Source organism: Halictus rubicundus, chromosome 17 (assembly GCF_050948215.1).
Source record: "Halictus rubicundus isolate RS-2024b chromosome 17, iyHalRubi1_principal, whole genome shotgun sequence".
Taxonomy (NCBI): Eukaryota; Metazoa; Arthropoda; class Insecta; order Hymenoptera; family Halictidae; genus Halictus; species Halictus rubicundus.
The window spans coordinates 7826451-7842036 of NC_135165.1; the positions used below are offsets into that span (position 1 = coordinate 7826451).

General features: G+C 41.7%; 1 protein-coding gene across 21 annotated transcripts in view; it reads right to left on the minus strand.

Moving 5' to 3' along the window:
- Tm1 (tropomyosin 1) overlaps positions 1–15586 on the minus strand; it is a 51267-nt gene that overhangs the window by 26409 nt on the left and 9272 nt on the right. Inside the window, exon 1 of one of the 21 annotated variants that reach the window (XM_076802467.1) lies at positions 12917–13308. The exons of 18 other annotated variants lie outside the window; for them this stretch is intronic. In XM_076802467.1, coding sequence (XP_076658582.1) covers positions 12917–13057 — 141 coding nt within the window. In that variant the 5' untranslated portion in view covers positions 13058–13308. Of the gene's footprint in view, positions 1–12916; positions 13340–15586 lie in introns of those variants that run through there. 2 more of the 21 variants (XM_076802466.1, XM_076802468.1) reach the window with 2 other exon arrangements.

The following is a 15586-nucleotide window of genomic DNA, read 5'->3' on the forward strand; positions in this document are numbered from 1 at the left end:
ATTTGTGTATAAAATTAAAGACGCGTTGCTTTTGAAGTAAAATTGCTCCAGAATTTTAAACAAGAATTAGAAGGCTGTGTAAATGGCTATAGTTTTTCATTGAAATGAGGAAGTTCTAGGATTTATGGTGCAAAATGTGCCAACACCTCTTTATCCTATTAACAGATTAAATACTAGAAGCTTATTAACCCTCGGATTCCTGCGAGCTCTAGGCCTATGCCGGAGTCATTTCTGACCCACGCCGATTTTCTTTCGATATAAGGCGATGGCTCGGGACCAGCTTTCGTCGTATTTCGGATGAAGAAGAGTAATAGGGGATAGCCATTTTCTTATTTCGAAATGAAAAGCGTCGTCTTATATCGGAATAAAATTGTATATATTGACGGTCGCTCGAGCTTATCCACACCGCTAAGGGTCACGAATGACTCCGGCATAGCATACGGAGGGTTCACACGTTTTCCAATGACGGTGTCGCATCTAGACTATTACACCTTTTAAATAAAATTTTCAAGAGAAAACTGTATTGCTTGAGATTACTATAGCTAAATTTATTAACAGTATGTCTACTGATCGATAAATCGGTTTATTTTCTATTTTTTCATAAATTGTGGTATCTATTATACTATTTTGTGAGAGAAAACAATCTGAAATTATTGTGATTCAATTTATTAACGCTACATCAACTGATCAATAAATTGTAATATGTAACAAGTACACATTATACTTGGATTTTTTAACAGTAAATTTACTCAAATAAAATTCTCCATAAACGCATCTTTCTCCACTCAACAATTACAAATTCACAAACTTGCTACTTTGTCGACACCTACATTTCTAGTGTCAAAAAATCTGTTGATTTTCTATTTTCCCAGGAATACTAATTAACGGATTACAGACACAGTGTTAACATTTTTCCACTTTAAAACCAATTAGTGGTTCGCCAACGACGCTTTTCAACGGGGATTTAAGTAATTCCTATTAAAACGCTTCTCTACGGCGACAACGTTGTATTTATTGTTCAAACTGGTTTATTACTTCGCACTTGGAATTAGCGACGGAGGACAAAAATTGACTAACAGGTTCTCGGCTGTAAATCCTCGTATGAGAGGCTTATTAACTACCTTCCGGTAATGTGTTTCGCTAAGTTAAACCAACTGGTCTTTAATTACCCATCAAAATCGCTGAGGCTCATTCTTCCAGATATGATGATGTATGTAAGTGTATCTGGTATTTCATCTGCACCTATGGGCGATGAAATTCTATAATTGGTAATGAGAAACTTTCATAAAATCAAGCTACGTAAAAGGTAGGCATTATAGTCCATCCTTAATTATTCATTAGTAGACTGCGTATCACTATCCGAAATGAAAACCATTTGGATCAATTGCAAGAACCAGAAGACATAGTCAAATTTCTGTTTTTTTATTTAATAATCATAATGAATTGAAATTAATATATATCGACGTCCTTAGATTCTTTTTATTTCTTTACCGTTTTAAATTGCACCAACTCCTTGTTGCCGGAAACGCATAAAATCTGCTAATCAATAGTGATCTATCAAATAAATAATGAAAAACATGATAATGTATTAAATATTCAAAGATCTTTAACGATCTATCTCGATCGCTCTGGTGGTTCTAAATGTACATTTACAATTATGCTTCACAGGAAGAAGTCTAAAGTGGGTCATTTTTACCATTCTGGTAGTTCCAGTGCCAAAGAATTAATTAAAATGCGCATTCACCGAGGTGAACAAATGCATTTAATAATCTCGCACAAGAAGTCCAGAAATTGATCAGTCTCTCCATTTTGGTAGTCCTACCGTGAACGAATGAATAAAAATGAGCGTTTCCAGGGGCAGACAAACTCAATTATCAATTTCGCAGGAGAAGAGGCGTAAAAATGGGTCAGACCGTCTCGCAAGGTAGTTCTCGCGTTAAGGATTCACCGCGGATTCCCCTGGATCGCAGAAAACGAAGAAAACCCGGTATGCAAACGTGCGACACGTGATTGCGATTCGTCAGAACGGAACAGCCGTGACGAGATCGCCAAGGTCTTCGCTCCGTTCGCATATCAATGACCCACGGCTTCCTTGAGCTCGTGCTCAACCGATTTAATTGAACGGGTCAGCGAGCGCGTCACTAACTATCCCAGCATCCGCGCCATTTTGCTTCCCGTCCACGAAAAACGTATCGAAATTCGCCCTTTCCAAAAGTGAAACAATGACCACAGTCCTGTTGCAATGGAATAGGTGTCTCTAATGTCCCCCACGAAAGCCGATTCCGAATAATCTCGGTTAATTAAATTCAGACGTGTTTCTATTCTGTTTCGTGACGCGAAGTTGCTTGGAATTGGAACGAGTGCGCTCTCGTGTCGCTTCCATTTTGCTGGAAACATTGCGAATACTGTGTGAGATATAGAATTTATTTCTTGCCTTGAGAGTTTGAAAAATTTGAGAATAATGGATTCTTGAATTTTTTGAACTCGGTGTTTCGTGTTTCCCCAACTGATTTTTGTCGCGAATGCACAATACTGCTTTTAAAATTTTTAGTAGATGCGATAATATTTATATTCACCGGTGAGATATTTAATTTACTTTTACTGGGAAATATTTTTAAACCGACAAAATAGGGTTTCTGTTGCTTTCCCGGATTTTCGCGAAACAAAATGGCAATTGCTAGAAATCTATAGTCCAATAAGTGCTTTAATTGTATTGGAGTAGTACATTGACAGTGCTGGCACATTTAGCGCTTCACACAGTTTCAATGTAACCGTAAGTATTTAAGCGAACTCGCACGTTAGCGACACGTCTGCGAGCGCTAGTTAAGCTGCTAGATAATCCTATCGCTAAAGTAGTATTGTCACATTTCAACGCGCTGCGTCATCCGTATGCAAGCATCGTAATTATTTGCGTTTTGTGTAATTATTTGCTCGGGTTTAGAAAAGAATTTTTACATTCACTCTTTAATTTACATTCGTGCTTTTGCACCTGCTAATCGAACTACAATGGCTTCTGATCAATTTAGGGGGTGTTCTACCGTACCAAAAATGTTACTAAAAATATCAGGACTGGCTACACACTCAATTTAACAAGTTGGATAAAAAAAGAAAATGTACAAACTGAAGTATGAATTAGAAAATAGAAAAATTCACGCGTTTGCACTTGGTAATCGAACTACAGTGGCTTCTGATCAATCTAGGGGATGTTCTATCATAGCAAAAATATAACTAAAAATTTCAGGACTGGCTACACACTCAATTTAACAAATTACATAAAAAAGAGGAGGTACAAACTGAACTATGAATGAAAAAATAGAAAAATTCACGCGTTTGCACCTGGTAATCGAATTGCAATGGCTTCTGATCAATCTAGGGGATGTTTTACCGTAACAAAAATGTTGCTAAAAATATCCGGACAGTCTGCACACTCAATTTAACAAGTTAGATCGAAAATAGAGGGTTCACAGTGAAGTACGAATCGGGAAACGGTAAAAGTCCCGCGTCCGAGCCGGGTGATCGAACTTGAGTGGATTCGGGTCGGTCCAAGGGATTTATTCGGCGTTACGTCAGACACGAGGCGAACCGTGGGCCCTTACAAATGTAAATGACTTAACGCTCGATTACACGTGTACCACGAGTATACACGCAATTCCAGGCCCTTGTCCCCGTTAACCGGCTGCACCTGCGGCGATTGTGTACACAGAACGGTTCAATTCGAATTCATCGCGCGGGTACGCCGAGCGTTACGCGCGCTTTTATGCACGTGTTACTGTTTCCCGGCCACGTACTACGAACCTCGCATCCGGATCGTTCGACACGCCTAGTTTTCCCCCTGTCAATCAGAAGTCGTCGAACAACGAACCGATTCGGCTCCGATTATCATATCTGGCGAAACGCTTCGCGAACTCGGTGAACGAACCCCTCCGAAAAATTCAAAGGAAAATCACAAATCCAACAAAATCACCAGGTTCAATTTTTAAAATAGTATCTTTGCAAGTCAATCGTGTTTGATTGTTCCATAAACGATTGGCAATTTTCGAAACAAAGAGGTTTGAACATTAACAAGTCGCTAAAACTATGCGAGACAATGAATCGTTCATCACCACACTGAAACTAGAAATGTGTTGTGAACTTGGAGTGTATTTAGTAGGGTCCCGTTAAATGCTCGTTGACCGAGTAAAGGAGTTCAACGAATCCCTGCTGGATAACATTCAAAGCAACGACGATGAACGTGAAAAAAACCTGTGGAATATTTATAATAATTAGGCCACAGATTTTTATGCAAAATAAAAATTGCGTGCACTGCAAGAAGTACGAATTAAAGAGCAATATCGTTTCAAAATAATCTTCGTTGATAATAATGTGGCAGTAAATTTAAATAAAAAAGTTTTAAATTTCTAAGAATTTAGAAGCTACTCATTTCGATCATAAATGCATAATGTTTAATAACAATAATATAACGTTAGAAACGTAGCTCTTAGGTGTAATCGCATCCTAATTTACAGCTATAAGAATCGAAACAGTACTGAATCTTGTTTGTCTGATGATTTCAGTGAAATTTTCTGATATACTATATCTCTGGTTCGAATTAGATCAGTGGCAAGTCAAAGCTAGGCGATCATCGAATTACAGTAATTCAATCGCTGGTGCAACCTGTCTAACGATTCCTAATTAACTGGACAATTAACTCGTCAACGTTGCACCGACTTTGTGTTTTAAAGGAAACTGACACGCCCACGCGCGATGCCATAGTCGAACAGGTCTCGACGATTATATCTACGGCAATGTTGGTAAGTGTGCCAAACATCCGCCATGGATCACCCTCCGGTGCGCCTCCATTATGCTCTGCTAATTTGGCGCCGGCTGCTGTCACCAATTTTTGTAGAAATTCCTGTCAATTAATCTACTCCCTACGAAATTGATACGAACTTGAGACAGACACGTTTGTTTTGCATCAATGGAATGTTGCGAGAATGGAAACTGTGAATAAGTACCCTAATTGGTGGCAGAAAGTTTTTGAACAAGATGGGCGATGCGAGATTAAAATTTCATTTTAGTAAGGGTTCTAAATTCACTCAGAGAGAATAATAATATTGTTTTCGTCGCAGTCGCAGCAATTGTATGAGATAGAGTCGTGGTGAAAACAATATCAAATTATTTTATTAGGTCGGTGCAAAAGTTCGTTGTTGGAATCGTGCCCGATTCGTTGTTGTTGATACTAAATTAGACACGCACTTTTGCAGTGACCTAATAAAATAATACTATGATTCTATTTTACAAAATTATTCTGGCCATGTAAAATGTTAGAAATGACCGATCAGCAATTTTATAACTGCGAACTGAATTTTCGCACGAATATCGCCCAGGCATTCTTCACCTCGAATTCTACCTCCGCGGTCGATCAAGTATCAAAAATCGCGCGGTTAATGAGTCAAAGATACGATTGTCATTCGACTCGCAATTAAATCCTTGCATTCCCGCCCACGGGTATTAAGACATCTGGCGTGTACTAAGAAAACTTAATGCATTCTACAAAAATTATACGCTTCACACTGTCCCCATTGCCTCGTATAATCACAAATATAATTATTCGACAACGACAGTCGCTAGACAACGTTCATTCAAGATCAAAAAATATTTTTTCAAGCCTTCTCCTTCGATCAGCGACCCAACTGGTCAATAAAGTTAACTGATGTCAACTGAAGCAACTTCTTCCTTTGCAAAAATATTCTCCGCGGCGGAATTATTAATGAAAATCACGGGCCAGTCAGCTGGCTCGGCCAATGCCAACGTCACGTTTAGTGGGATCTGTCCGCTGTAGCCGAACTCTAATTGATCCTTTTTTTTATTGAGAATTCCTTAATAAACCGTGGAGAACATTTTCGCAAAGGAATAAATTACTTCAAATAACATTAATAACAAACACAACATTTTTGGGACACCCTATGTACTTCAAGTAAGAATAATAAATAATCCACAATAAAAATTGTCCACGGCTATTGTAAGAAACTGAATATCTATTTTCAATCGTATCTTCTCTTCTAATCATCTCAAGTGGTCGGAAATAATAGAAGAATATTCTGAAAATCTTCTAATGCCTTTTCAGTGTTATATTCGAGCAATTCATTTTTATCACAAATGTCCGCTAATGACTGAATTAATCCTTTGACTGCAAAAGATCGTAGATATCTGGCACAGAAGCTACGCACATTGGTCAATTACCTTAGATCAACGAGTCTAATCGGCTTAACACGACCACGTCGCGATGTTTGTTTGTTTATTAATAAATTCGCTGACGGGACGGAGTCAATCGACGCTGGATTATGTAAACCGGTCAATAAAGCCGCCACGTGCATTCGTCGAGGCTCGTACGTAACGTCACTTTCACGATTCAAGCTAAATCCGTCGACGCCGGGGGAATCAATGAACCAGACGCTTCACGTCCGCGATACCCGAAGACATAAAGAGCCTCGTTTGACAAAGGGTGCGCGAACCACCTGTCCACCATCTGATTTTGACGTGCAGTGGCGGCAAAAAAGAAAAATCATCCCTGCACCGAAGTCTCTCGATTCCGAAGCACAATGCGATTCGCAGTGCGCCAATCACGTTGAAAATAATTTCCTATTGCATTCGGCAGGAGTAATTATAACCGATGATTTCATTCGACGAAACAACTGCTCAATTTCGAACTTCAAGGGGAAGTTTCTTAATTTCAAAGGGAAAAATTATAATAAATGGATGGAGATACGTGGCTGCAGTTTTCCCCTAACGTGCTCATGAGTCCATGCCGAAAAGGTTTCGCGCATGGTAACAAGCAGGGTGTGGTACCCCGTTATCCCAGAAGACGACGTCAATATCGCAAGGGGCTAAGCTGAGTAGTTCCCCGGTGAGACAATAAACGCTATACCGAGGCGCGTGTCGGCCAGTTATCGAGTTAGGCGAAAGGAAACGAAAAAGGAGTCCGCCTCGGCAGTGCACTTCACTGCTCGATGACAAAAGCTAGTTAGTGAAGCTTCAGCGAGCTTGAACCCGCTGGCCTTTTAGGACCAGCCGTTCTTGCCATAAACTGCGCGCTGTCACCGGGACACGTTGACATTTTTTTTTTTTTTTTTTGGAACGTATCCAAGGTTAATCTGTATGGTGTAATCGGACGTAATGGGTCTACTCTTGCCTCGGTAATTGTAAGCATTTTCTGCGAGATGATCGGATCCTTTGGAACCATCAAAAATCGAGAACAGGAACGCATTTAGAAAGACGAATACTTGGGGGTGTTGATGAAGGTGTTTAGAATGGAAAAAACATTAGAGCTGCGACAGAAATGGTTCGATAAATAGAATTAATTGTTTGGTAAAAGGATATTGTCGGAGAGTAGAAAAATTTATCAAGAAGCTTGGGCTTTGAGTAGCGAACTTGTTTAAAAGCGACTTAAGAATCAAAAGACACGAGCCTTTAACAGAATTTAAAGATGTTAATAACTTACATTCAATCCATTAAGATCACTGAAGAAGAAAAAAACTTAGGATTCTATTTCCTGCAATTGATCCATGAACATAGCATTTAAACAGCCCTGAATTAGGGTAAGGAACCCAATTACTGTGCCTATATTAATTATACTTACTTTCACAGCATGATGAATATTAAAACACAGATGTTACATTTTGTATATTAAAATCAGTTAATATATATGTTATATATGTCTTTTTTTAATATTCATTATGGTTCAAAAGTAAGTATAATTAATATAGGCACAGTAATTGACACCCTCGCAGTAACTGTGTCCCTTACCCTACACGAAACGAAATCAAAACGATCTGCATTGCAGACATCTGTTTGTATTGAAACAGTTTTTACGACGAGCACGTAAAATGATACTCGCACGAAGACGTCTCCTTTAATTACAGCTCTAATCGATAATTCAATAGCCAACAGGGTAGTGTTTCCTCGATACAAGAAAAAGGTCACGGGATAATGTTATTTCGACCTTAAATATTAGACAGTGTACGTCACCGGTGTAAATAAAGGTTACAGGGGGGGGGGTAACAGCTATACAAAAAGGAAACAACGGTTTCGGATACGCGAGCACGTACCGTCGCCGCATCGTCATCCTACTCGAATTTCTACCAAGCCGATGTTCGGCCATAGAATTTCAACGAGTTCTTCTTCTTCTTCTTCTTGGTGAATCAACCGGTTGAGTTATTCGAGTATGCACTCGCAGTCGGGAGTACAGAGGCCGGGTTTACTCGAATATATTCAGACGTTGAATATTCACGTATCCGGCATTATGGGAATCTGCTTTATAATGCGTTCGTGCGTTTACGACGGAACCTAAACGCGAGGACGAGATTGTTTACGTTGAGTACTCGAGCACGACGAGAGGGAACGATGTTAGGGTGCGTGTCCATTTGAGAGTAAAACTATCGCGAGTTACTCTCGAGAGTCAAATTCGTCAGTGTACAGTGTACACGCTATTGAGAATGGTACCGGTGAGTTGCACGAAAGGAATAGCACTCGCAATAGCGTGTACACTGACGAATATGACTCTCGAGAGTAACTCGCGACAGTTTTGTTCTCAAATGGAGGCAGGCCCTTAGGTTTACATCTTTCATTAGGGGAATTGTTGCTCCCTCTGTGCGTTGCTCTGGTAATTACACGAATCGGTAATGCAAATGTAGACAGGCGCTCGATAACTTATTCATAATCTTTGTTGGCCCCTCGCGCTGTGATATCGAGTCAGACTTCGGATGAAAATTTCGAACAGAGTTTACTAAATACGTTCCGATATATTTAATGTATTTATTAAGTGGAGTAAGTAATTCTTTGGGGTCACCGTTGATTATTGGATTGTAGAATTGTTTAAATAAATGGGCGTTGAAGCTGGTTTTGTAAAACGAATTTTACTCGAGGCCTAGGTGCTTCAAGAACTCGAACATCTCTTACAACATGGTTACCGAGCAGCGCGTTCCGCACTGTTCGAGCAAAAAAGGAGCAAAAATAGCAAGATTATAGTGCGAATCCGTTAAATGGACGCTCAGACCACGGATATTCAATGCCCGCCTCGCTGCTGTGTGCTCTTTGCAAACGTTTACCCTGAATTCGACTGACTCAACGTTCGAAAGTGCCAATACATGTCGCTTAATTATTGTTTAAACAGAACTGAGTACTGGGTCAAACTTCGGAAGAAAAAAATTCCTAGACAATGCTAATACAGTCCTTTGTTAATTCTTTGTGAACTACTCAAGTAATAAATTCCCGTTTGGTTTCTATGTGTTGTCGGTTAATGAATTTTTATTTTGCATAAAAATCTGCAGTCTAACCATCTGAGATCAATTTTCTTAACGACTAGGGTTAACACCGCAGAACGCAAAAAATTGTTAGAGAACTTTTGAGAAGGTATACACACTGTTCCATCAGTCATCCCTACTTTTCAGTTCGTGAGGTTAATCAACTTGCCAAATGAGCTCATTTGTGCCCAGTCAGATTAGAGTTAGCTGCTCCTAGTGACTCAGGTTCCCCAGGGGGTTGCAACCCCAATCAAGTCGATACTTTTTCTATTTTGCCCCGCAGCAAGGGCTTCGTTCGCGTGCAGAAATCGACCAGCTCCGCTTCGAAAGGATCGCGTAGAAACACGGGGGAGAAATGGGACCCGCTCGGCGCATTGCGCAGACCGATCAACACCCCAAATTACAGTTCGAATATTTTCAGGTGCACGGATTGTTGGCAGACGGTAGGGAATATACCGAGAGCTAAGTTTTCAAGCGAGTCTCCTCGTTGTATCAAGAATGTCTCGAGTGCGAGTCGAGTCGGTGGTGTCCCTACCACAACCCCCCTCCCCACCCCTCTTCTTTCCAGAGCCACAACCCAGGCTGACGACGTGCCTGACACTCACGATCGATTCTAAAGCCGTGTGGACGCCGGCTCTGCTCGTTTCCATCGCTATGAAAAAGATCACATCCTGTTGTTCTTCTGACCAAAGACCCAGTGTCCCTAGAAATTCCATGTTCACTTATTCCAACCATCCTCAGGTCCCATAAACGTGAAAATTGGGTTACCGCGAGTTAATTCGTCCCATCGATCTTAATTCTTCGAGTATTTCTCGCGATCCCATTTGTTAGTTGAAAATTCTTTGGTCCCCGGTTTGTCAATTTCTCTAGTATTTTCCGCGCTCTCATTTGTTAGTTTAAGATTCCTTGGTTCCTAGGAATAATAGCACAATTAAAACACAATGTGATCTGTGGGGAAGTTCATTTATACTGATTCCATCAACCCCTAATCCCCACGAACCCTTTAACTGGGGTAGGACGAGATAACTCGTTCTATCAAGCTCAATTCCTTCAACCATCTTTCACGTTCCTCCTCATTAGTCTAACATTCTTCGTTCCACAACTACAATAAGTAGATTGCGGATCTGTATGCAAAATAGAAAATATTCTCATTGGTTGCTAGGCACAATACAAATTTCTTTCTTCTTTTAATTATCTTACTGAGCTGAAACTACGACGCTGATGTCCTCAACACTAACCTACCAAACATTAAAAGTACCTGATAAATGTTGCTTTATGAAAATGACAACACAGCAATAATTACAAAATATGAACCGGTTATTTGGCCGTGGTATGTTTAGCGTTAAATCTTTTTAGTATGCCCACTGCTTTAAACAGCATCTACTTATTTCTGCCATAAATAATAATGTCATAATAATCTTGTTATTGGTCAATAAAAACCTTAAAGAAGTTTTAAAACGACCTCGAAATCGGGTACCTGGGTACCCGGTGTACCCACATCAGTGTTAACAAAGAAAAGAAACTTGTGTTTCGGTTCAGTATTGTCTATTCTGTTGTCGATTGCCGAAGCAAGATTATGTTTCTTGTTGCCACTCGTTGTGTAAAAATTCCTCCGTTTCCCGATATAATGGCGCTCCCAGCGGCACGTCTCGAGGCGAACCGTCTCGGATTGTTTCGATTGGCCGGCGATCGCGGTCGTATCGGAAAATCACCGGGTTCCCGGGTGAATAAACTGACGCATCGGCCATCGCCGGGGATCGATACTTTTCTCGACCGAGTGTCCTTTGAGGTTGAGCACCGTACTTCCGTTGTAGCGGCACGCCGCGGTGCGTACACGGTGCGTGTGCACGATGAAATTGACCGTGAGACGAATCAATCCGTCGTGAAACCGGCAGGATTCGCGTCATGCGACGAACAGAGAGTTCGAACCGAATACCGAGAGAGCACCGGGTGTTTAGACATCGTCAGGGCCGCGTCACTATACTCTCAGGCCCCGAGCAACCTTGTATCAGTCCCTTCACCCCCTACCATTCGCATTCAACGTCGGCTGAACTGTCCTGGATACCTTTTTCTTCCTCTCTAACTCTCCTTTCGCCGACCCTACAATTGTTTCATAGTCCTCGGGTCCTACGACAATGCACTGCTCCTGGCTACCTTCTGCTGTAACTTTCCTTTCGCTGACCCTACAATTTTTTCCTAATCCTCGGGCTCCTAAATCTTACTATAGCCACCTGCCGCACGAGACCACTCGAAACGCAATAAATATTCAAAAGGCGCCGATGACGCAAAGACAACTGAAAACTCAGGAAATTGCGGTTTCGGATCCGCGTTTGAGTCATCGGTGATTCGAAATCTCTTCGATACCAGTCACATCAATGACGTTATGAGTGCGACAGAGATAGAAAGCTGACCGGCGCGGGGCTGTTCACGGACTTTACTTGCTAACCCTTTCGTCCCGAGACAATTCTGTGCACATCTGTCCGTAAGCTCTAGCATAGCACCCACCAACTTTCCGATTTCATACGCGAGAAATTGTAGATCGATACACGCCAGGACAATTAAATTCTGACAACAAGCAGAGCTGTTGTACTCTGTTTTCGAGAGAGATCTTTAAGAACACCCACAGTCATAATAGATGTCCACCGCACACCTGTTTCGTCGAATATAAAATGCAGGAGTAAGGTGGACAGCTATTATGAACGTTATTATCAACAACGTGATAAAAGATTGCTTGAAACGACTGTGTGTATGTATTTTTTGTGACAGTAGGTGTACAGACATTCCAAACATGTTTTTGTTTATTTTTCCTGTACATTCACATAAATGTGCACAGACGGTCTTTTAAAACGGATTTTGAGTCACATATTAGACGGAACTCTCCAAATCTGAAAAACAGTCTAGGTTAATTCCAGCAGCCAGCTATCTTAAGCATTATTTTTTAAATTTTGTATACGAAGGCACGAAGTGTCTACATTGAAAGTGAGAAATTAGCTAACTATTCTACTCGCACGAATTTATAGAAATTAATTAGCAGACATCTCCTATTTTCAAGCAACTTATTTTCAGAAAGGTCGACTACCGGGTAGAGGTCGAGATAAGACACGTTTACCCTACAAGTCAATAACCCAACTATAGTCACCTCTGTGATACGACTCAACGTTACAACCACCTTTACGAAGATGCCATCTCAAAAACGGAGTCGGCTCGCAATTTTACCACCGTTCATTTTCGCATTGTCTCATCCTTTAGAACAGGGTTCAACGCTACAACCACCGTTGCCAAGAGAAGATGCTATCTCGAAAACGGAGTCGGATTGCAATCTGATCACAGTGCATTTTCGCATTGTCCGAGCCCGTCGAATGCCATGCGAAGTCGAACACCCTGTATGTCTGCGCGCAGCGTCCGAGTCCCAGCTTGGTTCACGTTTCCATGAAGGTGTCGTCGCGGATCCGCGCGGAATTCTCTCGCGAATTAACCGACACCGGAGGGGACGATCGGGAGTAATCGGAACCGTCGAGATACCCGGGGTACACAAGGTAGATACGAGGACATGGACTAGACGGTGTGCGCGGGGTGAGGGGGTGGGGGGGAATGGCGAAAAGGTGGTTCGCTGAGAAGCGGTTTCTCTCACTCACTTCCTCGCGGCGCATCACTTCCACCTGCAGCCGTTTCTGGTACTCCTCGCACTCGTCCTTGTACTTCTCCATCTCCTCCTTGGTCTGTCTCATCTTCTTCTTGAGCACGTCGAGAAGGTTACCCTGCATTTGGGTCGACATGCTGCTGGCCGGATGGCGCGTGTAGCGTTCCTCCTCTGACACTGGCTCGAAACAAGGCGATTCTCGCGAGCCTCGGAACTCGCGGCTTCTCTACGACTCGGCACTCGAGTATGATCAGACACAAAGGTGGACTACGGTCTACACGACGCGACGAAGAATCGAGAATAATGTGTACTTCAGTGTTAAGAGAGGCGACCGGCACCCGTGCGACAGAGAGAGAGTTTCGTAGCCTCCGAGCTGTCGTGCACTGACGACCACTGGCTGCTGTTCGCTGGAAAGCAAGATGGCCGCCCCCGGCCGACGAGCGCATGCGCGCTGCGCTGCTCGGCGGACGCCAAATAGTCCCCCATCGATGTTCCTGTACCCCTTTCGCACGATTCTTTGAAATATTTCGAATGGATTAAATGGAAGAATGATCATCGTACGATGGGTTAGACGATTGTCCACGATGGGAGGATTCGGGTGGATGATACGATCATTTTTGCAAGCTTCGGCGACCGCGTCACGAATCGCGACGCCGCACGCCGAGTATTGCTACGCCGATCGACGTGTCGTCGCGCGCAAAGCCCCGGAAATACCGCGCCCGTCCCGAGCGCGCCCAACCATTCGAATGGACGCTCGACAACAATCCCTGCGTTGTTTCGATGCATCATCCTGCTTTGCCATCCGCTTCGAGGGTCACCGCGTCTCCCTGTTCAGATATCGATGGCGATTACTTCCTTTCTTCCAGCTATACGCGAAATATAGAAGCGTCCCAATCAGCCGATGCATCTTCCATGCGGGACGAGCACTGCCCCATTACCATTTTCGCGTTACATCCTACCGTATCGATTGGAACTGGTTTTACACCACAGCGCTCTTCGCGATGGGAATTAAAATCAAAAAATATGGGGTAATTGGCCTTATTTCAGCCCCCACCCAGTAGACGGCTTTCCTGAAATAGAGAAGTAATCTACTGACAAACTTCTATACGTTTGAATGAGCGCTGTGGTCAGTGTATTCAATGTATACCTTCTTCATGTCCTCGTATAAAGGAGTTGGGAAATAATATATTAATAATAATAACGCTTAAGATGGCTGACTGCTGGAATAATTACCCTAGTTAAATTATAGATCTTCGCGTATTTATATTGTTCACAAAATGTTAAAATACACGGCAATGTAGAAATCCCGTTTTAATAAAAATAAGAACGGTTCCTTATCATCGGCATATTGTCAACAGAGCAACCATATCGCAGACATTATCTCTGCTTGTTTTTGCAATTACAAGGCAAAACATAACTCATATCTTCAAACATTTCAGTTTAATTGAGATGTACCTCATTCTCAATTGGGAAAAGTTTAATCCCAAGCGATCTCCCATCCCAATTACCTTCATCAATGTTCGTATTTGTCATCGCCGGTAATCGCAACAAAAGAAAATTATGTAAATTCAGATAAAGTACATTTACATTGTACTTTGGCTGCTAACGATAACAAACTGATGTTTAGAATTTCGAACGGGACTACTCCAAAAATAGAACCACGCGACTTATGTCACTCTGTGTGACATACACTCCATATGGTGATTAGACTATTCCTATATCTCGTTCATGTTTCAACTGCCGATAGTTCCAAACTGCGGGCTTTGTATTGAACTGGATGAAAACGGGGACAAATCTGACGTTTACTTTCAAGCATGCGTCGTCTGTTTTGATGTTCGATGTTCGCTAACGATGATCAAAGTGTTGTTCTGTAATCATTGGACCGGTTTCTAGCGCAGATTGTAACGGTACAAAACACATATGCACGCGCCATCTACGACTGCGCCGTGTAAACGGAAATTAAAAGTGACACGACCGTTTTATTCTGTTGATAAGTGGTAAGGCTGAATGAAATCATGACGTCAGCGCTGAATATTTAAATCTGGATGGAGCTTGAAATGATAAATTGTTAATTTAAATCATATAGTGAAGAGTGGAAGAATTTGTACTGGAGAAACGTTAAAAATAACTATATATCCTATATCGATTACCACTTTCGAATGTGTAAAGTAGAATAACGTACACAATTGATTGCCTTAATAAATCCATATAGAAACACAATTCAAATATTTCATAGTGATCATTACTCAAGGACAAGGTTTCAATTTTATTGCCAAACTCAAATTTTATTTAATTTATAAACGCCTTTCATTTGAATAACGCACGATTATAATACACCAAATATTAATTGAAATGTAGTCTTTCTATCCATCTCGTAGTTGTACAAAAACTTAGATCCCTCACTATGTTTTCAAATGATTCAAGACTTGGTTCGCCTAGATTGTGCGCACTAGATCTTCGAGCAATTCTCGCCACAGTAGCGACATCTAGCATTCCGCGATCCAACTCCGAATTCGAATGTCAAAAGTAACCACCGAGTCGAATCGGGGGCAATCAGTTGGATTCAGATTGAATTTTGCAGAGGAATTCCTGCAATTCGCAAAGGAGTGAACAATGCTGCACAGATGGCAGCATGATCGCGCGAAATCGCGGAATGCGACGCATA